Source organism: Dermacentor albipictus, chromosome 8 (genome assembly GCF_038994185.2).
Source record: "Dermacentor albipictus isolate Rhodes 1998 colony chromosome 8, USDA_Dalb.pri_finalv2, whole genome shotgun sequence".
Lineage (NCBI taxonomy): Eukaryota > Metazoa > Arthropoda > Arachnida > Ixodida > Ixodidae > Dermacentor > Dermacentor albipictus.
In genome coordinates, this window is record NC_091828.1 from 19,241,537 (window position 1) to 19,268,080 (window position 26,544).

The window sequence follows — 26,544 nt, forward strand, 5'->3', positions numbered from 1 at the left end:
GTGAGCTGGATAAAAACCCCGACCAAGTACTTAGGTGTCCCCATGGGCAGTTACAAAAATAGCGACGAATACTGGACGAACCAAGCAAAAAAAACAAGAGAAAAAGCAGGCAGGTGGAAAGGCATCAAGCTGTCGATTTTCGCAAAAGCAACTGTGTGTTACATGTTTTTTATCACGAAGTTGTGGTACGTCATGCAAACGTTGTACTGTTCAAGGGTAAACGTGCAAAGGTTGCACAGAGTGTTCGCGGTTTTTATCTGGGGCTCTACCTGAGAAAGGAGTAGCCGAACCAATCTGTTCCGGCACGTGAAGAAAGGGGGGCTGGGTTTGGTGCATCTTTTTGTACGCCAGCTTGTGAACAGGTTTTTGTTTTTTCGGGGAGTGCGTGATCCGTTTCTGCGCACTGTATGCCAACTCAGGTTGAGAGGTGCTTTGCCGGCACTTATTGTTAGTACAGATAGTATGCCCGGAACGCTTCGTGGCTATCTTAAAGAAGTTGCAGATAGTGTGCGCTTTCTCTCTGTGCGTTTTTCTTTTGAGTATTTATGTAACGTTAAAAAGAAAACATTGTAGAAAGATATTTGCGATATTGTATTTCCAGTGCCATTGTACAGAGCGCTATACAGTGGAAGATCAGGACTGGATGTCCTTAAGCGAGTGAAAAATATGGAGGTGCCTACTGGGGTAAAGACATTCTTTTTAAAATTACACACAGGAACACTCTCAGTGAAGACATTCATGGAATAACGTGGCTTTCTTGTACCCTGGGGCTCGCACTGCTTGATTTGCAAGCAACCAGAAACAATAGACTAAGTCTTTTTGCATTGCTGGGCCGGAGTGTTCTTCTGGGATGTCCTGCAAAGAACAATGAAGAAGGAGTTACCGTTAAATCCGCATGGCATCAGGTACTTAGCGGTAACGAATGACGACGGGGTTCCCTTCGACCTAGTAATGCTCAAGGGCCTCCATAGTTTATGGCGTGCAAGGATGTCTGGGTACTACTGCGACCCGGACGCTAGGCCTGCGCGTACGTATTTCCGCGAAAGCATATCTCGTTTCATTGAAATAAAGAAAATACAAGAATGTGTACCCGAATGGCTGTCTAGGATAGAACCTCTGACAGCATTGAAAGAATTTTAATTCGACAACGCCAGTCCTTATAGGACTGATGGCATGTATATCCTTTCAAAATGTTTTTTATTTGTTAATTGTGTATTGTAATTGTGTTCTGTATTATGTGCTTTGTACAATGTCGAAGACCGGCAATAAAAAAAAAGTCACTCGGCCTGCTAGCTCAGTCGGTTATAGAGCGTCGTGCTAATAACGCGAAGGTCGTAGGTTCGATCCATGCGCAGGCCACGATGTTTCTTTTTATGCATATCCCAATGGCTACCCTCCTTTTTTTATTTAATGCCGGTCTTTGACATAACACAGAAAATACAAATATTACACGCACCTCAGAAATCCAAAAAGGCGAAAAAAATTACAATAATGCCATCCGTCCGTATAGGACCGGCGTTGTCAAATTAAAATTCCTTCATGACTGTGAGAGCTTCTAGCCTCGACAGCCAATCCGGTGGACATTCTTGCATTTTCTGTACATCAACAAACCGCGACATAGATTCTCTGAAATATATATGAACCGGCCGCGCGTCGGGATCACAGTGGTACCCAGCCATTCGCGCGCGCCATATACAGTAGAGAGCATTCAACATAATGAAGTCATATGGGACCCCGTCTTCATCCTTAATAGGCAGATACCTGATCCCTTGGGGGTTTACGGGTAATTCTTTCATCGGGGTTCGCTTCAAGACGTCCCAGAAGAACACAGCAGCCCAACAGTGCAAGAACACATGATCTATGGTTTCGGGCTTCTTGCAGATCAAGCAGTGAGAACCCCAGGGTACGAAACAGCCTCGTTCTTCCATAAACGTCTTTACGGACAGGGTTCCAGTGTGGAGCTTAAAAAAGAAGGATTTTACCCCTGGTGGCAGCTGCATGCGTTTAACCCGTTTAAGGACGTCCTGTCCTGGCCCTCCACTGTACATGGCTCTGTATAACGGCACTGGGAAAACAATGTTACACACATCTTTATACAGCGTTTTCCTTTTCACTTGACACAGGTAATCACTTGAAAAACGAACAGTAAGAAAACGCACACTGTCTACCACTTCCTTAAAATAGCCACGAAGTCTTCCGGTCATGCCGGCCATACTGACAACATGTGCCGGCAATGCGTCGGCCGATCTAAGTTGACATACGGTGCGCAGAAAAGGATCGCGCACATCGCGGAAAAACAAAAATCGGTTTACTAGTTGTCGAACAAAAAGATGCGCCAAACCCACACCCCCGTCCTTCACTCTTCTGAACAGATTTGTTCGACTGCACCTTTCCCAGGTTGAACCCCAGATGAACACCGCAAACACTCTGTGCAGCTTTTGCACATTTACTCTAGAACGATATAACGCTTGTATAACGTAGTATAACTTGGCGACTAAAAAGATGTTACAAACTGTCGCTCTTGCAAAAACAGACAGGTTAGTAGCTTTCCATTTGTCTACTTTTTCTTTAATTTCACTTGTTTAGTTCCTCCAATATTCATCACTGCTATTGTAACTGTCTAAGGGAATTCCGAGATACGTCTTGGGAGTTTTCACCCAGATCACATTCGCAAAATAGTTTGGTGCAGACAGCCAATCCCCATGCCACAGCTCGAGAGATTTGCCCCAATTTATTCTGCTACCCGTGACTTCACAGAAGTGTTTGACTATAGATATTGCTTCGGTTACACTTGGTTTATCTATGCAACACACTGCGATGTCATCTGCATACGCAAGCAGTTTGACTTCTGTCGCTGCTAATCTAAAACCACGTATTTTGTCATTTTCATTTATTGCCACACACATGGCCTCTATATAAATAGCAAACAGAAGTGGACTGAGGGGACAGCCTTGGCGCACTGAACGCATAATGTTAATGGGGGCCCCCAGTGCCTTGTTTACAATTAATCTGGTTGTGCAATTCTTGTACGCCAAGGCCACGCCCTCAGTGATGATGGAACCGACATTAACGTGATCCAAGATGGCAAACAAAATAACATGCGCGACACAATCGATAGCTTTCTCGAGATCGAGCTGAAGAACTGCAACGCCACCTCCGGTGACGTCACAGCACTCGAGGACACATCGCATCTTATGAATGTTAGAAAAAATAGTTCGCCCTCTGCTGCCACAGGTTTGATGGTCTCCTACTATTTCTTTGATGACGCCTTGGAGTCTGGTAGCTAAAATCTTCATAAATATCTTGTAATCAACATTTGTTAGGGATATTGGCCTATAGAATGACACTAATTTTAGTTTATCTATTTCATCACTCTTGGGTATTAGTATGGTGTGCGCTTTTCCAAAGGAAGGGGGCAGAGAGAGAGAGAGAGAGAAATAACGTTTATTTGCACCCGCAAAAAGAGCCCCGAGGAGGCAAGAGTCTTCCTGTCTCCTCGGCTTACTCCTCCCCGTTCAGCTGGCTGATGCTCCTTGGAGCTCAGCGGTGTCTAGGGCCATGCGGATGACTTCTCTTTGGTCATCTTCCTTTGAGCTGGTCATTAAAGTCTCCCAGGATTGTCTATCCCTGTCTGGTTTATTGTATCGAGGACATGTCCATAGTATGTGAATCATGTCCGCATTTGCCCCGCAGTGTTTGCAACTCATGGCCTCAATGCTATCGCGCCATCTCTTCAGAATGTAGGGGTTGCAGATCACCCCCGCTTGGAGTTGCCTCCATGTTATCTCTTCTTGCTTACTTAGTTTCTTATGCGCCTCTGGCAGTGTTTTCCTTCCCATTCTATAATAATCGAGAATTTCGCTGTAAGTGTTTATACCTTCCTCTTTTTGTAGGGGCTCCCTGGCTGTAGAGGCTGCATTGGTGGACCGGTAAATACGCTCTCGGGCCAATGCATGCGCTTTCTCATTGCCGGGCAAGCCTTCGTGGGCAGGAGTCCATATAAGGTTCACTAATTCTTCTGGAATTGGTCCTTTCTCCAATATGTTGAGCGCCTCTTTGGAGATTCTCCCTGCGGTATAATTCCTGATAGCCGTTTTGGAATCTGACACTATGATTTTCACCCCTTTTTGAGTCAAAGCTAGGGCTATGGCCACCTCCTCTGCAACCTCCACACTGTTTTGCGGTGTACTACAGCTCTTTGAGTTCTCACCGTTAGCCTGTGTCGTCACTGAGACAAAACCTGGTCTCCTTTCATATTCTGCTGCATCCGTGTAGAACACCCCTTGCTGTTTATCTAGTGATTTTTGTAACGCTTTAACCCTGTCTTTCCTCCTGTCCTGGTGGTGACTGGGATGCATATTCTTCGGGAGTGGTGGTATGCGTATCCTGTCTCTGATTTGTGACGGGATGGCTCCCGTGTTTCTTACTTTGTTGTTAGTTTTGTATCCTAGTTTCGCTAGAATTCTCAGACCACCTCTGCTTCGCATTAGTCTCTGTTGCTGGGAGACTAGTGTGGCTTCGATCAACTCTTCTAGGGTGTTTGAAATGCCCATGTTTAGTATCCTCTGCGTAGATGTGCATGGTGGCAGGTTTAGGGCTGTTTTAACTCCTTTCCTAATAAGGATTTCTATTTTGTTTTTCTCGGCCCTTGTTAGTTTAAGGTACGGTGTTGCGTATGTGATCTTGCTGATCGCGAAGGACTGTACTATCCTTAATAGGTTAGCCTCCCTCATGCCTGCCTTTTTGTTGGCGATTCTTCTGAGGAGTCGACAAGTTTGGCTTACGCTCATTTCAAGCTTTCTAATCGTTTCCGTATTTCTTAGATTGTCCTGAATGTGCATGCCTAGCACTCGTATAGCTTTTACGTTCGGAATTGCGTCCCCATTAACCGTGAGTTTTATCCCGTGGTTAGGAATTTTCTTTCGCATGTTCTGTGGACTGATGAAGAGAGCCTCCGACTTCGTAGCTGAACATTTAAGTCCGGCTTTTTCTAAGTGCTCTTCAATTCTATTGATGGCCTTTTGCAGCGTTTCTTCTATGTAGGCGTCACTTCCTCTATTTATCCATAGGGTGATGTCGTCCGCATAGATCGTATGTTCTAGACCTCGTAAGTCCTGAAGTTTGTGCGGGAGTCCCATCATTACTATGTTAAAGAGAGTGGGTGAAAGCACCGAGCCCTGCGGTGTCCCCTTATTGCTGAGCTCTATCCCTTTCTCCTCGTTACCACCTAGACTAACCGTTACTGTTCTGTCAGTCAGAAAGTCCTTTATATACGCGTAGGTACGTCTACCTATGTTTAGGCTATTCAATTGTTCTAAGATTGCCTTGTGGTCTACGTTGTCAAATGCTTTGGCCACGTCTAAGCCAACGATGGCTTTCGTGTCCCTCGTTTGGTGGTCGATAATTTGCTCTTTAAGCTGTAGCATGACATCGCACGCAGATAGGTGTGCTCTGAAGCCTATCATTGTGTCAGGGTACATGTCTTGGTCTTCCAAGTATCTGCTAATTCTAGATTGTATCACGTGTTCCATTAGTTTCCCTACGCATGACGTGAGGGATATTGGTCTAAGGTTTTCGAGACTGAGCTTTTTCCCCGGTTTTGGAATTAGGACTAATTTAGCCTCCTTCCATTCTTTGGGGATTTTACCCTTGTCCCAACACTCCTGCATAAAATTTGTTAGGTTTACTATTGACTTGTCATCGAGGTTCCTCAACATCCGATTGCTGATTCTGTCCGGTCCTGCAGCTGTTTTCGTTCTTAGTCGATTCAGCTCGGCCCTGACTTCTCCTACGGTGACGGGGCTGTCCAAGAGGGGGTTCTCTTCCCCTTTGTAGTCCGGCAGTGTTTGTTGCGGACCACATTTAAGATATCTACCCTTAACTTCAGCGAACAATTGTCTGTTACTGCCTTCGTATTTATACACTAATTTCTGCATGTTTCTATGCGTCTCTGATTTGCTGCTTTGGGGATCAAGTAGGTGCCTCAATAGTTGCCATGCATTTGATTTACCAATTTTGTGATCCATCTGTTCACATATGCTATTCCAATTTCGTTTCGTGAGTTCGAGTGCGTATTCTTCAATCTCTCCGTTCAGGTGCGCTAATGCCCTCCTAATGTTTCTATTGCTTCTATTCTCTTTCAATGTTTGCTCTAGCTGCTTCTTTTTCCTCCATAATCCGACCAGTTTCCGGTCTACTACCTCTTGCGTTTCGTCTGCCTCCACCTTCTCGGTGGCCTCTTCAACCGCTTCCAAGAGTGCTTTGCTCCAACTGCCTACATCCTTGAGCTCCTCGTTTTCGGCACATTTCTCCCTAAAGAGGTTCCAATTTACTGCTTCGATCTGCTTGGGTTTGGGAGTTGGTATGCCGCGTTCTACCACAGTCTCTATAATTCTGTGGTCGCTCCCCAAGTCCTCTCCCGTGTTACACCATCGTGCGGTTATGTGTCCCCCTATGAGAGTAAGGTCCGGTGTGGTGTCCCTGGAAATGCTATTTCCTTTTCTCGTCGGAATTTGAGGATCTGTTAGTAGGGTTAGTCCATGCTTGGAGATAGTATCCCATAATTCCCTGCCTTTTGGTTGCGAGGTTTTGTACCCCCAAGCCGTGTGTTGCGCGTTAAAGTCTCCGACTATGACTATGGTGCTGTTGCCTGCAATGTTTTTGGACCTTTCGATGAGCTGATCGAAGCCACAATTCTTTTTTTGCTTAGGAGAGCTGTATACGTTGAGAACGTATAGGCTCCTATCTTTTCTTTTCCTCGGTACTAGTTCAATTAGGACGTGATCAATATTATTTGTGTCAGTCTCGTGTAGGACTGCTGCTAAGTTTCTTTTAACTAAAATAGCTGTCTGCCGGTTATCTCCTTGCCCAGTGTAGGCTGTGTAGCCGGCCAATTTTGCATTTTTCCCACACTCTTGCAACGCAATGACGTCTGGTTTATCGATGTTAGTTAGGAATGTTTGTAGGACTGCTCTCTTTTTCAGGAAGCCCCTACAATTCCACTGCCAGATGGTGTTATTTTGCCAATGCATTTTGAATGTTAATTAATTGTGTTCTAAACCAATCGAATTCAGCTTTTAAAGCGAAATCGCGTTTGTCAAATTCTGCTTTGAGGGTGATGTCGCGTTTTTCAAATTCCGCTCGAGTTTGTTCCATGAATTGCATCATAGCTCCGTTCATCAGAGTAATATCCTGAGTAACTTTGTCCATCTTACTATCTGACTCTGTCTCTCCCGTTCTCTTCTTTTTGAGCGGGGGCCGATCTGTTTTGGGCTCTTTGTCCCCTACACTCTCTTCCTGTGTCTTACTGTTTCCACCCTTCTCTTTTTTCATCTCCTCGATTATCTTTAAAAATTCTTCTCTCTCCTTTTTCCTATCGTCAATCAGTATTCTGATTTGCTCTTCCTGCCTCTTAATAAGCGCTTTTAGCTCCTGGTTTTCTCTATCCCTGTCTGAATCCTGGGAGACTTTGTCTGACCAGCTCACCTTGTTACTTGTTTCCTTCTGTTGTGTCTGGTGTTGCGGCGTCTGTAGCCTCGGGAAGGACTCCGAACGGCTCCTGGTCATGCTGCTCGATCTCTCGCTTGGCCTGCTTTTACGAAGTTCCTCTTGGTTCGCCTCCTCGGCCGCTTGTTTTTGCTCCCATTGTCTCTTCTTCACGATGTACGGGGTGCGGAATAAATTCCTGCACTTCCTATCCCCGGTGACGTGGTTTTTGCCGCAGAGCTGGCACTGCGGTTCGCATTGATGTCCTTTTTGTGGTCGGGTTACCCCACAGCCTCTACACCTCGGTTCGTCATTGTCACACACGTCTGATCTATGCCCGAGTCCTCCACACTTGTAGCATACTTCGTACCTCTTCTTGTATAGGAAGCACCGTAGAATAGCGCCCATGAAGAAAACCTTGCGTGGAACTTCCTCGTCGTCAAAAGTTAGGAGGAAAGTTCTGGTTTTGCCCATTCTTCTTGCTTCTAGAATTGTCGGGTTGTCTTCGTCCTCGTTGAGGTTGCTTAGGACTTCTTTATCGGAGTACATTTCCTCTATGCCGTGAATAACTCCACGCCCACAGCTTTCCGGTGCGTTCACGTACGTGACGACCCCGTAGTCCTTATCTCCGATTCTGATCTTATCTATCTTGCTTATTCTTTTAGCATTTTCCATAGATAATGTGTGGTAGATGATCGTACCTTGTTTGGTGTTTATCACGAAGCGGTCTCCCTTGGCTTCTTGTAGGCTGACGCCCGCGCTTTCTCGCACTGCTCTTCCGAGGCTGACTTCCGGTGCCTTCTGGAGCACTGAGAGGCCTTCTCGTAGTCGTAGAGTCACTTTCCAGCCCGTGGCAGGCAGTCTCGGTAGGTTCGATGCTACCGATAGCTCCGCTTCCTTCTTCCCTGCTCCCTTCTTGAGCGCGTCGCGCCGAGCGTCCGCCGAGCGTCCGAGCGTCGTCTCCGCGCCAGCTGGCACGGTCTTCTGCCTCCTTTTCGCCAAAACGGTGAACCATCCTTCGTTGTCGGGTCCCTTAGGATCCTTTTCGTTGCCTTCCACCGTCACTTCCATGTCGCCGCTTCTCTGGGAGCCGCCGCTGGCTTGGAGCTGTCCGTCGACGCCGTCCACGGCCGGGGCCATGCCGAAGCCGAGGTGAGGCTTAGCGTGGCGTTGTGCTCCGGTTACAGTTTTTTAGCCGTAAAATCACTGAAAATCGACTCACAGGCACAAACAATTCTGTCCACAGGGTCCTTGTCACTTCCGAAAATCGATTGTAGCACTATCGCAGATCATTTTGCCAGAAAAACCACCAGAATCCTTGGTTGTTCGCGGAGCCGGCGTAAACACGTCCTCACTCCTCGACGCTACCTGGAGTTTCAGGAAGGGGGCAAACATTTCTGCTGATACGCGCCATTGAATACATCTGCCAACAATGGAGCCAATTCTCTCTTAAATGCCTTATACCACCCAGCGCAGAGACCATCAGGTCCAGGCGACTTTCCCGGGTACAAATCGTCGATTGCCTTTTCGACTTCCCCCTCAGTTATTTTGGCTTCTAATCCTTCTTTGAAATCATCACTTATTCGCGGCAAGCGAGTAAGAAAATGCGCTTTAAAACCATCTACATTCGCTTCCTGATATGCAAAGAGCGACTGGTAATACTCGAAAAAGGCACTCCCAATGCTCTCATTGTCTTCAACGACAGTCCCGTTCATTAGAATTTCATCGATGTGGTTTCGCCATCCGTGCGCCTTCTCAAGACCCAGTGCCCTTTTAGTGGGCGTCTCCCCTGCCGCTAGTGCATGTGCTCGCGCACGCACGATGGCGCCTTGATAACGCTCTTTGTCGAACTGTTCAAGTTTTTCCTTGATGTTTCGCATGTCGTCTTTGTACGTACCAGGTTCTCTACACTCAAGCGTTATCAGTTGCTCAAGCAGTCTTCTTAAGCCCTTTTCTTTCATTTCCCTCTCGAATTTTATGCAACTCGATCTTTCTATGGCTTTAATTTTAACCTTCTGTTTAAAACATTCCCACTTCTCTGTTATTGTTTCCGTTGCATTATCGAATATTTCATTAACCGCATCCCTTACTGCTTTTACAAACCCCTGATCATTTAGTAACAAGGCATTCATTTTCCACAGATCCCAATTAAAAGCATGTTTCGTTTTCACTACACCTATGTGACATTTTACAAGGCAGTGGTCCGAAAACGACACGGGCACAACACAATAACTATGGCATCTTGGAATCGTGTCCAATGACATGTACATTCGATCCAGTCGTGCGTGACTACTGCCCTGAAAACGAGTAAAAGTCACTTCCCGCCCCCCTTCCAGGCACTCGTAAACATCGTCAAGTTCATTTGCCGCTATTAGTTTTGATAATAAGCTACAGCTTTTGTCTCGCACTCCGGCATTATTCACTCTATCTCTGGCATTCAACACACAATTAAAGTCCCCTAACAACATAACGCGCTTCTCACAACGGACATACTTAGAAAGGTTCGAAAAAAACAAGACACGCTCCTCCACTGAATTCGGAGCATACACGCATAGGACACGGAATTCAACCTCACATATCGAAACATCACAAAAAACAATCCTTCCAGATTCGCATGAAAATACACTTTGAATCTGCAGTCCAGGCAGCTTCTTAACGAACAGAATGCACCCCCCGGACGTGCCTAGCGCATGGCTAACCACCGCAAAATATCTGTGCGTGAATCGTCGCACCATGCTCCCGGTCTGCTCCTCTCCGTCAACCTTAGTCTCTTGGACGGCTAGAACGTCAATGTTGTGGTCAGTGGCCAACCGTAGGACCTGGCTTTGCCTACGACTAGCCGCCAACCCTCGCACGTTCAATGTGGCAATAATAAGGGACGGTATTTCAGCCATTTTCAACTAGCGGGAAAAGCAGGCCCGGAGCATGGTGCTTACCGTTCACGACTAGCCCTCGGCTAGCCGCCTCCGGGACCTCCCGGCTTCTTGGCGTCGTTAGGCGATGGCGTTCTGCCCGCAGGTTTCCTTTCGGGTGTTAGATTCGGCTTTGGCTTGTAGCCCATCCGCCTTCCTTGAGGCGCCTTGGGCGGCGGCCCCTCGCTTGTGCTCGTCGCACCGCAGTCCCTTTCTTTGGTGTCGTCGTGGGGGCGCTTGACTGGGGCACCGAGAGTCGCAGTCCGCTCACCGTCGTTGACATCCTTGTCCTGCAGCAATGCCGTCGTGTCGTTGTCGGGCGCCTCTTCGTTAACGCCCCCCGTAGGACGGCTCACTGCAGGGAGGTCCTGTACCGGCTTGCCCGCCTTATCGGCAGTCTCAGCTACTGAGCCTTCTGCGCCGGCAGTCGATGACCCGCTGAGTGTCCCTGTCGGAACCACGTCTCCCGTTCCCTTGGCGGCACCCTCCGTTTCGACCACGTCCATGACGTGCTCAGCCGCAACGTCACTCGCTGCTGGTCCTGTCACGGCGGCGTAGGATTTGACGCAGTCAGCTTCAACGTGGCCGAAACGTCTGCACCTGGAACAGCGCGGGACTTTACACTCCCGGCGGACGTGCCCCGTGCCTTGGCAGCGCAGGCACTGCATGGGTCGACCGGGCACGACTACCAAGGCCAACTCTCCACCGGCGCGAACCTGATGAGGAAGGTCTTCCACCTTGACGCCGCTTTTCAGCTTGAGGAGCACAGTCCTGGTGGTCGAAGTCGCCCATGCCATGGACGCGCCACTGTTCCCGGCTCACCTCCTCCACCTTGCCGAAAGCCGCGAAAGCAGTCCGGACTTCCTCGTCGGCAACGCCGTACAGCAGCCAGTGAAGCCGAAGCTTCACCTGCTGGTCCTGTGGGTCCACGATGACGCACCATCGTCCCTTCACTTGCAGTTCTTTGAAGGCCATAAGGCGTTTCGTCGCAGTGGCATCAGTCAGGGTCACCGCCCAGACGTGGTTGATCTGGTACGCCCCTATGCATACCACGTCCGGCATCAGTCCCGTCGGCAGTAGGGCGTCTCTAAAATCTTCGACCTTGTATGGTCTGGCACGTACGGTGCCAGACCATACACGGTACATCACCATGTAAAAACACGGTGTTCAAAGCCACTCGTCCTTTCGGCAGCTGAGGCAGCATAAACGGATACTCATTATCGTTGTCGGTGATCCTGATTCCGCGACCAAAAGTGGCCGCCGCCGCTGCTCCACTGGAGCCCATGATTCTGCTGACCGCTCAGCTCGGCTGCCAGAAGCAGAATGATGGCTACCCTCCTTATTTTTCACATTTTATTTTCTCACGTGATAAAGTACGCATACCTCTCTCTACGCCATCACCGCCTACGCACACGGAAAATGACTTGCCCTTGTCGTTTGGTTGGTCGCGCCGTTGCTGTCACTCTGCCTGCTAGCTCAGGATTCCATTTCCGGCCACCACAGCGGACGGTCACGGAATGTTGTGCTCCGTAGGGGCGGTTCATGCGGCCCAGCCGGGCCGCGGTATCAGGCTTACGGAAACGTCTTCACAGGATTACCAGCTTGTTTTGCCGCATCTGCCATCAGGTATGACCGTGTGTAATACCGTGTTTTTGCACGGTGATTTGAAGGCCAGGCCCTATCGAGTCGAACATTTTCGCGATGTGCTTGACCGTCATAAGCTGTTGCCGGAGGTGGTGGCCCTCGGGGCCTACCAGATGAACCATGTCTGGGCTATAACATTCAAGGACGAAGTCGGAAAAAAGAAGCTGCTGTCAGCGAAGGCTTTTAGTGTCAAAGAACACCGCTGCGTCGCCATTGACCCTTGCAACCAGGATATTAGAATGAAGCTGTTCTGGCTGCTTCACACGACTCCCGACGAGGACGCCAGAGCAGCCTTGGCGCCGTTCGGAACGGTGACCGAAATTTCCAGGGAGCGGTGGCGAGTACCAGGGTGCGGCGACAAAGGTTCTCACACGCGTCTGGTATCGTTACGGCTGAAGGCTGGTATGACCATGGAAGACATCCCGCATCAGCTACGAGTATCAGAGGACGATGCGCTCGTGATCGTTCCATGCAGAGCTCCGCTCTGCCTCCGATGCCGCGGCACCGGCCATATACGGCGGGAGTGCCGTGTGCCACGCTGTGGACTCTGTCGTCGTTTCGGCCACGACGAGACCCAGTGCGTGAGAAGCTACGCTAACGTGACCGGGTCTGGCCGGAGCGACGCGTTAGACGAGCACTTGATGGATCAAGCGGACGCGGAAGAGACTGCTGGAGCGGGCGGAGACCCACGAGGCACGGAAGAGAAGCCAGTGGTCATGGCAAGCGTAAAGTGCCAACCCAGAAAGGGCAGTAGCGAGGCAGTGGCCAAGAATGAAGTGCAAAGGGAACCGTCTGCAGAAAATTCTACGGTGCGTGAAAGTGAGGGGGACGCGGAGGCTGCCGAGGGCGGTCTGCGACAGGGCAACTCTGGCGCTGCCTTCATCGAAGAATCCGACGAGAAAATGGACCAGGCCAGCGCCGTTTCAAAGAGACCTCGCGAAATATCCGATCAAGATGTCAGGCTTGAGCAAGACGATGGTGTCAGCAGCGAAGGGCCACCCACGAAGGCTTCCTCTTTCCGGCGGTCTACACTCAAGCCCAAGCCGAACGTTCCGCTCGAGAGGAGGCCGACGCGAGAAGATCCACCTGAGGGGCGCCAGACGCCGACCAACCCGCCAGGTGGTCGGCAGACGCCGACCGTCCCACCAGACGGGCGACAGACGCCGACTGTCCCACCAGATAAGCGGACAACGCCGACAGTTCCCCCGCGGTAGCGGGGTGCTGTTCGTTAGAAGGCTCAGTAAGGACTAGGTGCTGCGGAACCTTTAAGTGAATGATGAGTAGCGCATTTGGTAACGTCATGCCTTCGCCGTATGAGACGGAGCTTATGATGGAGCAGGGTTTTTGTTTTTTGTAAGTTTGGCGGTCTTTGATTTCCGAAATGTATTGTAGTTTGTGCTTGCTCTTCTCTTTCAATGGCAAATAATCATAGAATAGCAATACGTATTGGCACGCTTAACGTACGAGGGTTAACGGCTAGACGGCGACAAGCACAATTAAGTCGCCTGATGCTGGAAAACGACATAGATATTCTTGCTGTTCAAGAAACTAAAATTGAAAGCGAAGAGCAAACGGACAAAATGGTTCAGGTTTTTAAATCCCGTTACAACACTTGTGTTTATCATGGCGTAGGTAAGGCCGGTGGCTGTCTTTTATTTTTGCGTAATTCAATAGTATTGATGCGCAGAGTGTAATGTCGGCCCAAGATGGGCGATTGGTCCTATGTGATTTCTCTTTCAATAATATTGATTGGCGAATTGTCTGTGTGTACGCTCCAAACAAAATTAGTGACAGGAAATTTTTTTAACTTTGTTGAGTCACACCTGACGTGTGAAAGAAATGTTGTTCTTCTTGGTGACTTCAATTGTGTTTGCATGTCCGAAGATAGGGTGCCCAGTAAAATAATACGGGATAATACGCATACCTCTCTCTATGCCATCACCGCCTACGCGCACGGAAAATGACTCGCCCTTGTCGTTTGGTTGGCCGGGCCGGGTTGTCACTCGGCCTGCTAGCTCAGTCGGTTAGAGCGTCGTGCTAATAACGCGAAGGTCGTAGGTTCGATCCCTGCGCAGGCCACGATGCTTCTTTTTATGGATATCCCATTGGCTACCCTCCTTATTTTTTACATTTTATTTTCTCACGTGGTACAAATACGCATGCCTCTCTCTTCACCATCACCGCCTACGCGCACGGAAAATGACTCGCCCTTGTCGTTTGGTTGGCCGGGCCGGGCTGTCACTCGGCCTGCTAGCTCAGCAGAGTGTAATGTCGGCCCAAGATGGGCGATTGGTCCTATGTGATTTCTCTTTCAATAATATTGATTGGCGAATTGTCTGTGTGTACGCTCCAAACAAAATTAGTGATAGGAATTTTTTTTTTAACTTTGTTGAGTCACACCTGACGTGTGAAAGAAATGTTGTTCTTCTTGGTGACTTCAATTGTGTTTGCATGTCCGAAGATAGGGTGCCCAGTAAAATAATACGGGATGCAAGTGCGCATCAACTCTGCGCAATCGTGGCAGACTATGATTTAGTAGACGTTGGAAGTATATTAAGCGGTAACAGTGTTGTTTTTACTCATTTCCAAGGGCAGAGTCACGCTCGACTAGATCGTTTGTACGTATCAGCAAACCTTGCGCGAACGGTCACTAGCTACGCGGTAAAGCACGTGAGCTTCAGTGATCACAGCCTAGTAATGTGTACATTGGGCACGAAACATAGAGGGTCTCACTTTAACTGGGAACTGTGGAAAATGAACGAAACGATCTTAAGTGATGAATGGTTTGTCAAAACGGTAAAAGGAAAAATTGACGTAATGCAAATAGATGCTACAACAAATTGGGCTGAGCTGTGGGAGCAGTTTAAAATTGAAGTGAAAATGAGTGCGATTGAGAGGGCTTGTGTGATGCGTCATAAAGCTAAACAAAGAGAGAAAGAACTGCAAAGCATGCTCGATTATTTTCTAAACGCGGAGTGCACAATACCGGGATTGTTTTCGAAACAGATTAGAGAAATTAAACGCGAACTTGAAAGGGTGGACGCTCAAATTTACCAAGGAGCCGCGATAAGAGCACGATGCGAGAGGCTGTGGCTGGGAGAGGCGCCAACTAAGCGCGCGCTCAGTGACGAAAAGGGTTACGCATCCAAAAACATAATAAAAGAAATTTGTTTTAACAACACAATGTCAAAAGACCCAGAAGTAATTGAAAAAGCTTTCGTTGAACACTACCGAGCGTTGCTCGGTAGGCAGGTGCCCGTAACAGAAGAGTTTGTGAACTCCTAACACTTCTGCCAAAATTACAAGACGAAATAAAAGAGGGACTCGAGAGACCGATCTCTGCGAAAGAAATTACAGAAGCCATAGAAGACTTGGGTAAAGGAAAGGCGCCTGGACCAGACGGCCTAGGAGCAGCCTTCTATAAAACTTTCAAGGCCGAAATAAGCGAGATACTGCACTGTGTAATATCAGAAGCTCATGAAACTAAGCACTTGCCGCCATCATTCAGAAAAAGTCATGTTGTGCTTATACCGAAAACCACCGATACGGTAAAGCTGAAATCTGTCGCTGGATACAGGCCCATAAGTCTTACGAATTCGGATTATAAAATCTACATGAAGGTGCTCGGAAAAAGGATGCAGTCAGTTATTAAATCCATAGTAGGCCCACACCAAACATGCGGTATCAGGAATAGAACAATATTGTCGAATATTCACATCGCTAGGAGTATATTGGAATGCTGTGATGCGAACCTCGAATGTGTAGCAATGGTTCAGTTAGACCTAGAAAAAGCTTTTGACAGGGTTGCTCATAGCATACTTCTTGCCCTGCTAAAACACTTTAATGTAGGCGAAGTGATTCAGGACGGAGTAGCCATGGCTTATGAGAACTGTTCCGCTCATCTAATAATCAATAAAAGACTCAGCGAAAATATACCAGTATTATCCAGTGTGCGCCAGGGGTGCCCTTTGTCGCCCTTACTTTTTGTGATTTTTCTTGAATCTTTCTGTTTGAAGGTACGAGAAAACGAAAACATTCGCGGCTACCGCCTTTTAACTCAGGAAGTAAAAATACTAGCTTACGCAAATGACATCGCACTTTTTTGCATTGACCAAGAGAGCATTCGGCAGGCAGTCAAGGATGCAAGAAAGTTTTGCAGTCTAACGGGGAGTGCCATAAGCTGGCCAAAAAGCTTAGGCTTCTGGCACGGTGAATGGGACAGCCGGCCTGCAGTGTTAGAAACAGTACCGTTCACAGATACGCCAACCAGTTATCTAGGTGTTCCTTTGGAATACTATCGTGATACCACGACGCAATGGACTGAACAAACTGAGCGGGCTAAAGCACAAACAACGAAGTGGGGAGGCAAGAATCTGTCAATATTCACGAGAGCCACTGTCTGCAATTTATTTCTTGTCGCTAAAGTGTTTTATATGTTGCAAGTTTTATGTATATCCCGAGTGTGTGTACAAAAGTTGCACAGGGTTTTTGCTATGTTCGTGTGGGGATCAGGATGGGAGCGCATGAGTCGTCTGAATCTGTTTCACGCTGTGCAGAAAGGAGGGTTGGGTTTGTCGCATTTATTTTTGAAACAAGTTGTGTCGCGCTTCATGTTCTTGCGCGACGAAAGCGATTGTTTTTTGCGGTGCGTTATCCAGACGCGATTAGGTGACGCACTGCCAGAATATGTTGTGACGTCGTATGGCATACGTCAAGTGGTTGTCCGAGGTTTTTTGTTTGAAGTGATAAGCTCTTTCCGTTTTCTAAAAGTGCACTTTTCTTTGGAATACCTTAACACAGTCGCAAGAAAGCGATTATACCGAGATTTAGTTAATATCATGTGTCCAGTACCAATATACCGTGCAGTATATGCACTGGGGCGTGAGCAGAATGTCTTAAAAAGAGTTAAGAAAATGCCTGTAAGAGCAACAACAAAAACTTTTTTTTTCATGCTACACACTGGCACGCTTCCTGTCAAGCCATGGCTGCAGGAGAAGGGGATCTTTGTACCCTGGAGTGTGAATTGCCAGATATGTCACAAACCTGAGACAATGGAGCATATTTTTCTGGAGTGCAGGGATTCAGTCTTCCTTTGGGACATTCTACAAAGGACACTAGAAAAAGAATTTCCTTTAACACCTTTTGGAATCCGTTTTTTACCGTTTGAAGAGACAGAAGGCGTGCCATGTGATATGGTGATGTTACTCTGCATGCACAGCGTGTGGAAAACACGAATGGCGGTACGTAATGAGGATGTTGACGCAAAACCGGCCAAAGAATATTTTGCTGAAAATGTATTGTACATTCGCGAAGCGTTTAAAGCGCTCAGCGAACCACCTGAGTGGTTAACAGCATTTGAACAGCTTGCAAACATTCAGCCTTTTTAAACCAAAATTAAACGACAAGGTACACCCGCACATTGAATTGTCTTTTTTGTTTTGTAACCGCAGCGGAGAATAGCTGTGAATCGTGTATTTGTTATAAAACAGGCAATAAAAAAAAAATCGGCCTGCTAGCTCAGTCGGTTAGAGCGTCGTGCTAATAACGCGTAGGTCGTAGGTTCGATCCCTGCGCAGGCCACGATGCTTCTTTTTATGGATATCCAATGGGTAGCCAATGGGATATGTGTTGGATATCCCATTGGCTACCCTCCTTATTTTTTACATTTTATTTTCTCACGTGGTACAAATACGCATGCCTCTCTCTTCACCATCACCGCCTACGCGCACGGAAAATGACTCGCCCTTGTCGTTTGGTTGGCCGGGCCTTTGCTGTCACTCGGCCTGCTACCTCAGTCGGTTAGAGCGTCGCGCTAATAACGCGAAGGTCGCAGGTTCGATCCCTGCGCAGGCCACGATGTTTCTTTCTATGGATATCCCTTTGGCTACCCTCTTTATTTTTTACATTTTATTTTCTCACGTGGTACAAATACGCATGCCTCTCTCTTCACCATCACCGCCTACGCACACGGAAAATGACTAGCCCTTGTCGTTTGTTTGGCCGCGCCGTTGCTGTCACTCGGCCTGCTAGCTCAGTCGGTTAGAGCGTCGTGCTAATAACGGGAAGGTCGTAGGTTCGATCCCTGCGCAGGCCGCGATGTTTCTTTTTATGGATATCCCATTGGCTACCCTCCTTATTTTTTACATTTTATTTTCTCCCGTGGTACAAATACGCATGCCTCTCTCTTCACCATCACCGCCTACGCACACGGAAAATGACTCGCCCTTGTCGTTTTGTTGGCCGCGCCGTTGCTGTTACTCGGCCTGCTAGCTCGGATTCTGCTTCCGGCCACCGAGCGTGACGGACGCATGATGACGGGCTCCGTTGGAGCGGCTTCAGCGCTTTTTTCTAGCCGCGGAAACAGGACGATGGAACAGGAGGGCACCTACCAAGTTGTTCTGCCAGGTCTGCCAACAGGTCGTTATGTTTTAAATACAGTTTTTTTGCACGCTGATATTACGGCGCGAGCGTACCGGATTGAAAATTTCCGTGACGCATTGGCACCGCATTCTCTTCTTCCAGATGTTATCGCATTGGGGGCGTATCGCATGAGCCATGTCTGGGCTATCACTTTCAAGGACGCGGACGCGGTGAAGAAGATCTCGAGCATCGGGGAGCTGCGTGTAAAAAACCGGCGCTGCCTGGTGATTGACCCGGCGAACCAGGACGTTCGACTGAAGCTCCACTGGCTTCTACACAATGTGCCTGATGAGGACGTGCGTGTCGCCTTTGCGCCCTATGGGAAAGTTACCGAAGTAGGCCGGGAGCGCTGGCGTGTGCAAGGTATGACAGAGAAGGGATCAACCACCCGGCTTGTCACCCTCAAGTTGAAAGCGGGCGTGAAGTTGGATGACTTGCCACACCAGCTGAGCGTTGGCGGTGAGTTGGCGCTTGTCGTGGTACCAGGCAGACCCCCGCTGTGCCTTCGGTGTCGCGGTACGGGCCACATCCGCAAGGAATGTCGAGTCCCGCGTTGCGGAATCTGCCGACGCTTCGGGCACGAAGACGACCAGTGTACTCGCACTTACGCGAGCATTACAGGCCCGGGAACCAGCGAGGACTCGTCCGAGATGCTGATGGACGAGGCGGATGCTGAGGAAGCAGCCCGTGTGGGTGGACAACCACAGCGCCAGAATCGGCCATCATTCACGACTCTGGTGAAGCAGAAGGCGGGGCCCTCCGGCGCCACAGATGGTAGTGTACAGGCGCAGCATAAGCCTGAACAGGACGACGATGACAAGGCAAAGGAGGCGGCGAAAGCCGCGGACGCCAAAGAAAGCAGCGTGGAGACCCCCGGCATTGATACCATGGAGACGAACCAGGAAGCGGCGAGCACCATTGCTGGAAAACGTCCGCATGAAGAAAGCGGAGACGTCAAGCTGCAGCCTGGCGGTAGCGGCAATGAGCCTCCACCGAAGGCAGGGGGAGTGAGACGCTCGTCTTTAAAACCGCGGCCGAACATTCCGGCCGACACGCGGAAGGCGGGGAAACCGCCTCCGTAGTAACACAGTGTCCTGGTCGGTGTCAGCGCCGGTTGTGTTGGTTGATCGGTGTCAAGAGGTCCTGGCAGTCGTGAGGAAGGCTACGTCAACCTTGAAGGTAGGCACCATGCGGATAGAGGCGTTTCTTCTTCTAAGACATGGCTTTTAATCTTATTGCTCCACTTCGAGTTGCGACCTTGAACGTCAGAGGTCTGGGAGCAAGAAGGCGACAATACCAGCTTAATCGCCTTCTTCTGGATAACGATATTGATATAATTGCTTTACAAGAGTCGAAAATAGAGAGCCAAGAGCACACTGACCGCATGGTGTCTTCCTTTCAAGCAAACTTTCATGTTTGCGTTTGTCATTCTGTTGGGACGTCGGGTGGGTGCCTTGTATTCATACGTAAGACGTTAAGAGTGAACGTAGAGGCTGTATTTGCATGCCCAAGTGGTCGCCTTTTGATTGCTGATTTCACATTTTCGAATTTTTGTTGGCGAATTGTTTGTGTATATGCTCCTAATGTAGAAAGCGAGCGTAAAATTTTCTTTGAATCTCTTGAGCCATGGTTGAATGGCGACAAGTTTTTGCTTGTACTGGGAGACTTCAACTGTGTGTGCGCCGCAGCTGACAGAGTGAAGTTTAGGCCGCTGAGAGACAAGAGCTCTGAAGTTTTGAATACTTTTGTGCATGAGTATGGTCTCGAGGATGTTGGCAATGTGTTTTCCACTGGGACCCAGCCAGAATACACGCACTTTCAGCGGGAGAGCCATGCGAGACTAGACAGAATGTATGTATCTGTCGATCTTATGCCGCTATGCTCAAGTTATGACGTTAAACCTGTGTCTTTCAGTGATCATTGCCTCGTGAGCATGACTTTAGGAATGAAGGGCAGGAAATCGCGCTTTAACTGGCACTTATGGAAATTGAACACAAAGCTTTTGGATGATGAAGGGTTCATTATGCAAGTAAAGACCAAGCTAGACAAACTGCCAGACGCGCAGCCAGCTAGTTTTGCAACTGAATGGGAGGGGTTCAAAGAGTGGGTAAAAATGAAAGCAATAGAAAAGTGCAGCGTGGCTCGCTATAAAGAGAAAGAAAAAGAAAAAGAAATGAACGGGCAACTTGAATGGATGCTGAGCATGGAAAATAGCGCGCCGGGAACTTTCACGAAAGAAATACGGGAAGTGAAATGCCAGCTCGAAAGAATCGACGCCGACAGGTATAGGGCCGCCGTCATACGCGCAAGGTCTGAAAAATTGTGGGCTGGCGAAACGCCGACAAAACGAGCGCTATCATCCGATTTGACGGCCGGACTTCGGAAGATGCGAGAGACATTCAGTGTGCTATAGCCGAACATTTCACAGAACTTCTTAGCAATAAGCTGATCCACCACAGTGGATATCACTGCTTGATGATTTGTCACAAATGAAAAGTTTTAGCACCACTCGCGTCAGTCCAAGTGTGGCTGAAGTGTTTTATCATGTTACTTTGTGTTATGCGTCCAAAAAAGGCAATAAAGAAAAAAAATCGGCCTGCTAGCTCAGTCGGTTAGAGCGTCGTGCTAATAACGCGAAGGTCGTAGGTTCGATCCCTGCGCAGGCCACGATGTTTCTTTTTATAGATATCCCAATGGCTACCCTCCTTATTTTTTACATTTTATTTTCTCACGTGATACAAATACGCATGCCTCTCTCTTCACCATCACCGCCTACGCACACGGAAAATGACTGGCCCTTGTCGTTTTGTCTCCCATCGCTCGGAGGGGTTGGGGCTGGGGAGGGTGGGGGGTAGGGGTGGTGGGGGGTTCTTGAGCTTAGTGCACTCTGCAAGGATGTGTGCTAGAGTGCCTTTTGACCGTCTGCAAAAAGGGCATGAAGTGTCATGCTCTGTTGGGAACATCTTATGCTTGTTGTCCTTGTTGTCCAGCCCCGACCTACCGACCCAGCTCGCGCTGGCGGCTAGGGGCCAGGAACTGCTGGACACATATGGTACCTGAGAATAAGGTTCCACCCCATCTGGTGCAAGCGCGCACCACCCGTCACTAAGGGCTCTGCACAAAAGTTGATTCTCTCTCTCTCTCTCTTGTCGTTTTGTTGGCCGCGCCGTTGCTGTCACTCGGCCTGCTAGCTCAGTCGGTTAGGGCGTCGTGCTAATAATGCGAAGGTCGTAGGTTCGATCCCTGCGCAGGTCACGATGTTTCTTTTTATGGTTATCCCAATGGCTACCCTCCTTATTCTTTTACATTTTATTTTCTCACGTGATACAAATACGCATACCTCTCACTTCGCCATCACCGCCTACGCACTCGGAAAATGACTCGCCCTTGTCGTTTTGTTGGCCGCGCCGTAGCTGTCACTCGGCCTGCTAGCTCGGATTCCACTTCCGGCCACCGTAGTGTACGGTCGTGTAATGTCGAGCTCCCTTGGAGCGGCGAATGCGGCCCAGCAGGTCCGCGGTAACAGGACAGATGCACAGGATTCTACGGAATATGACGTTATTTTGCCACAACTGCCATCAGGTTCGTCTGTTTTTTCGACTGTTTTTCTTCACGGAAGCGTTAAAGCCAGGCCGTTTCGAGCTGAGGACTTCCGAGATACATTGGATCGTCTGGAACTGCTCCCCGAGGTAGTTGCCTTGGGGGCGTTTCAGATGAATCACGTGTGGGCGGTCACCTTCAAGACTGCGGAAGGAATGAAGAAGTTGCTCGCCGTCACTGATGTGACTGTGAAGAATCACCGCTGCCTCGTGATAGATCCGAGCACCCATACTGTCCGCCTAAGGCTCTATTGGCTGCTTTACCACATACAAGATGAAGACGTGCGCGCTGCTCTTGCACCGTACGGAAAAGTGACGGACGTTTACAGAGAGCAATGGCGAGTACCAGTACTCGGCGATAAGGGCTCCTCGACACGGACGGTTAATCTGCAGCTCAAGGGTGGCGTGAATTTGGATGACCTGCCACACCAGCTGCGAGTGTGTGGCATTACGGCCCTTGTGGTGGTGCCGGGGAGACCGCCGCTTTGCCTGCGGTGTCAGCGAACAGGGCACATTCTCCGAGACTGCCGCGTCCCACGGTGTAAGCTCTGTCGTCGGTTCGGACATGACGATAGCCAGTGCGCTAAAACCTACGCAAGCGTAGCAAGCCAAAGGAGCCGGGAGGACCCCACCGAGCACATCATGGACGAGGCGGACGCGGCGGAGGCTGCGGGAATCAATTCAATTCAATTCAGTTTATTCGGACATAGAGATAGTACAGAATGTCCACGAGGCGCGACAAAAGGAGGCAACAATGCCTCCTGACAGGGTCTTCACCTCGGGATCACATTATGACAGCAGGTCGGCACGGCAAAATACTGCATTCTGCAGATCTCACTACATTGCAAAGTCAAAGAAATCAGTGGAAGTTCAGAAATACAAAACTGTGTCACATATGACAAATTATCCTATGATTTAATATTATACATTGAATTCATCATTCTAATTCACGGAAACAATGATGTAGAGAATCATTCAAATAGCACTTGATCAAAATAAAAGAAAGGTACAATTCTAAGCAAAAGAGGCCGGAGAATAAAGCATCATTTTCATTTTTTTTAAATTGAGAAAGGGTTTGGCAATCATTTATGCAGTTGATCATTGAAGGATAAGTGTTACAGAGTGTAACTATTTGGTTGTCTATGATGTGAGTACCATAATTTGTGCGTGGCTTAGACCAAACCATAGATACAGTGCGCAAGTTATGGGTAAGGTTCCTGTTTAAGTACTTAGTGCGGAAGGATGTAAAATCTTGCTTAATGTAATGAAAAATGAGTACAGCCAATGAGAAGCTGTAAAGTTGATAGTACGGCAGTACCTTAACTGCGTCGTACAGGGATTCCTTGACAACAGGTGCGGAACGGAATACCGTCTTCAACGCCCTGAACTGAAGCGAGAAAAGGCGGTCTGAATCTGATTTGTTACATGTACCCCAAACTAGCTGACAGTACATAAAGTAGGAGTGAACTACGGAAAAATAAATCTGCTTTCTCAAGCACAGAGGTAAAAGATATTTTACGCGTTGCAACAAACCGATGGACCTAGATGCCTTCAAACGGACCTGATCCACGTGATCTGTCCATGTTAAGTCATATTTGAAACAGACGCCCAGGAAGCGGCAAGAATTTGTTGGCAACAGATTGGTATTCAAGGGCTTATTTTTGGGACGGAAAATAATATATTGTGTTTTCTTTATATTTAAGTCAAGTTCATTGTTGTTTAACCAGATCTGTAGCTGACTCAGCCATTGATTTGCATGTTGTTCAAGTGAGGCTAGATTTGAACCAGAAAAGAAGACATTAGTGTCATCCGCGTAAAGGATAATATCAGGTGTCAGGGGGATGTTAACGATGTAATTGATGTATAAAATAAATAACAAAGGCCCAAGAATAGATCCTTGCGGTACACCGTACTTAATTATTCCTATATCTGACAGAAATTGATTCATACTAGTGTATTGTTTTCTTCCTTTGAGATAACTGTCTATCAGTTCATGTGCTATTCCTCTGATACCATACTTTCCCAGTTTTTCCATAAGAATTTCATGTTTAATAGAATCAAAGGCTTTTCGGAAGTCAAGAAAAATACCCAGTGTATATAGTTTTTGTTCAAAGTTTTCCAAAATACGGTCCTTTATGAATAGCAGTGCTGTCTCCGTTGATTTTCCAGCCTGAAATCCATATTGTTGTTTACATATTATATTATGAGCATTTAAAAATTTGTTTAACCTCGTGTATATTATGCGTTCGGGGATCTTAGAAAAGAGCGGCAAAACAGAAATAGGTCTATAATTATTTAGATCATTTTTTCCTCCTCCTTTGAATATTAAGGTTACGCGTGCAACTTTCATTTTTTCAGGGAATATACCGGTCTCTAATATGAGATTACAAATATGTACTAGAGGACCCACAAGTAATGGAAGTACGGCCTTGATGGGGCGTACACTAATATCGTCATTTCCTGGCGAGCGCCCACCCTTCATTGCCTTTAAAATACCTACAACTTCTTCCTCCGATGTAGGTATCAGAAACAGTGAATTGCTATTAGTGGAAGGAACATATGAAGTGATAGGCGTTAACGCTTGGCTCATGCGTGAGCAATTTGGCGAACCTGCATTGAGAAAATGTTCGTTAAACTTGTTTGCAAGTGGTACCCCTGAAAATCTTTTACCGTCGATGTAAAAATCCAGCGGAATGCGTGCTTTGCCACCTTTTATGATGTTGTTAGCTGTTTGCCACAATAGTTTAGGGCTGTTCATGACTGTGGAAAATTTGTTGTCGTAGTAAGCTGATTTCGCTTTCTTAAGATCTGAAGTTAAGTTGTTACGAAATTTTTTAAATTCCGTGAAATGAACCGGATTTTTCGTTTTTATGAAACGAGCAAACAGCCAGTTTTTTCTGTTTATACGTCTGTATAATACCGGAGTAATCCACTCTTTTCTTATCCTCCTGTGCTTTTTTATAGCCACGAGTGGAAAAGCACTGTTATAGTGGCGAAGCACTTTCTCTAAAAAAATGTTATATGCCTTACACGGGTTGCTTTCACTATATATATCATCCCAGACTACGTCAGCCATCAATGAATGGAACTGCGCAATGTTATTCTCATTGATTATTCGTCGGAGGAAATTAGTTCTATCCATTTTTTTCACCAAGGAAAAGAAGGGAAAAAAAGGAAGGTGATCACTTAAGCTCGTCAAAATTACACCGGATGTTATTTTATTTAAAGGTAAATTAGTGAAGCACAAGTCTATGAGCGTTTCAGAGTGTTGACTGATTCGTGTGGGCTTATCTACAATATTTTCACAACCATATGATAACATCAACTCGAGGAGATGCACCTGGCTAGCGTTGCTTCTTAAAAAATCAATATTCATATCACCAAATATAATAACATGTCATTTAGTGAAGGTAGCATATTCAAGAAAGGACTCAACGTAAGTAAGAAAGGTGCTAACTAATCCGTGAGGGGGTCGGTACGTGAGAAGTATAATTGTATTCTGATTGGTCACACCAACTGTCTCAAAGTCATCACAAACTACGGTGAATTCCGGAAGAACCCCATAATCAATGTCTTGCTTTATATACAAAGATACGCCACCGCCACGTCTTTCTTTTCTAAATACAGAGACATTGTCATAACCTGTTAACTGTGTAACATCGCTATTTGATATATACCATGTTTCTGTAAATCCAATTATGTCAAAGTGACATTTTATGAGCTCGAGATCAGCCTCAATTTCAGCAATCTTATTTCTGAGGCTTTGTGCATTCAAATGATATAAGGAAAAATGTTTGCAATCGCTATTTTCATTTATGAACGTGTTAAGGGAGTCGCTAGTATAATACATCGTGAAGGTTAACAATAACAGCAGCAATAAAAAAGAAACCAACTTAAGCAATTAGCTCAAGGTCTTGTTCAGAGGCAATCCTTATTGCCCTTGCGCCAGGTTCTTTCCTTACAAAGACCTTTCCATCGGAACACCATGAAAATTGGTAGCCTTGTTCACCTGCTCTTGATTTGGCAAGCCATAAAAGCTTTCTGTTCAGTGCCGTCAGGTTATCGAAAAAGGAAATGTCTTTATCACACTTCTTCACAACTTTACGCTTTGCAAGCCAGTTTACTTTCACAGATTGGCGGGAAAACCTTATGAGAATGATAGGCACTTTGTTAACACGTGCTGGCAGGCGATGCAAACCGTCCACATCACACTCATTCAGCAGGGGAAGCTCGAGTTTCTGAGCAAGATTATTCAGTTTTCCGAGAAGGTTTTCTTTTTCGGTGAAAGATATACCGTGAATTTCCATGTTGTGACGCCTACTGTATTGCTGCAATTCGTTTAGTTCCTTAGTTAGCCTTGCAACTTCATTTTTGTCTTGGTGTGCCTCTAAGACTTCTACTCTCTTGCTAAGGCTCTCGATCTGCCCCTCATGTCTGTCAGACGTTTGTAGGAGAGCATCATACTTGTCTGACACATGTTGAAC

General features: G+C 47.4%; 1 protein-coding gene and 7 non-coding genes across 9 annotated transcripts; all 8 read left to right on the plus strand.

Moving 5' to 3' along the window:
- Positions 1-1,283: 1,283 nt before the first annotated feature.
- TRNAI-AAU (transfer RNA isoleucine (anticodon AAU)) lies at positions 1,284-1,359 on the plus strand. The gene has a single exon. It is a non-coding gene; the product is annotated as a tRNA-Ile (tRNA).
- Positions 1,360-14,046: 12,687 nt separating this feature from the next.
- TRNAI-AAU (transfer RNA isoleucine (anticodon AAU)) lies at positions 14,047-14,120 on the plus strand. Its single transcript has one exon. It is a non-coding gene; the product is annotated as a tRNA-Ile (tRNA).
- Positions 14,121-17,547: 3,427 nt separating this feature from the next.
- Positions 17,548-17,621, plus strand: TRNAI-AAU (transfer RNA isoleucine (anticodon AAU)). The gene has a single exon. It is a non-coding gene; the product is annotated as a tRNA-Ile (tRNA).
- Positions 17,622-17,821: 200 nt separating this feature from the next.
- On the plus strand, positions 17,822-17,895 carry TRNAI-AAU (transfer RNA isoleucine (anticodon AAU)). The gene has a single exon. It is a non-coding gene; the product is annotated as a tRNA-Ile (tRNA).
- A 166-nt stretch (positions 17,896-18,061) lies between these two features.
- On the plus strand, positions 18,062-18,135 carry TRNAI-AAU (transfer RNA isoleucine (anticodon AAU)). The gene has a single exon. It is a non-coding gene; the product is annotated as a tRNA-Ile (tRNA).
- Positions 18,136-18,339: 204 nt separating this feature from the next.
- On the plus strand, positions 18,340-19,939 carry LOC135920840 (uncharacterized). 2 transcript variants are annotated; one of them, XM_065455111.1, is made up of 2 exons: positions 18,340-18,458; positions 18,564-19,939. In XM_065455111.1, the coding sequence occupies exons 1-2, from the start codon at positions 18,350-18,352 to the stop codon at positions 19,541-19,543; spliced, it is 1,089 nt and encodes a 362-aa protein (XP_065311183.1). In that variant the 5' UTR covers positions 18,340-18,349; the 3' UTR covers positions 19,544-19,939. The 2 variants fall into 2 exon arrangements, with proteins under 2 accessions (XP_065311183.1, XP_065311184.1); XM_065455112.1 differs by having other exon boundaries at positions 18,340-18,446.
- A 1,115-nt stretch (positions 19,940-21,054) lies between these two features.
- Positions 21,055-21,128, plus strand: TRNAI-AAU (transfer RNA isoleucine (anticodon AAU)). Its single transcript has one exon. It is a non-coding gene; the product is annotated as a tRNA-Ile (tRNA).
- A 514-nt stretch (positions 21,129-21,642) lies between these two features.
- TRNAI-AAU (transfer RNA isoleucine (anticodon AAU)) lies at positions 21,643-21,716 on the plus strand. Its single transcript has one exon. It is a non-coding gene; the product is annotated as a tRNA-Ile (tRNA).
- The last annotated feature ends 4,828 nt before the right edge of the window (positions 21,717-26,544 follow it).

What these genes read in the sequence shown, in the direction of transcription:
- LOC135920840 (XM_065455111.1), top strand. Translation starts at nt 18,350, where the DNA reads ATGATGACGGGCTCCGTTGGAGCGGCTTCAGCGCTTTTTTCTAGCCGC. An exon ending in TCTGCCAGGTCTGCCAACAG is followed by an intron (nt 18,459 to 18,563) that starts GTCGTTATGTTT and finishes CTCTTCTTCCAG; the next exon opens with ATGTTATCGCATTGGGGGCG.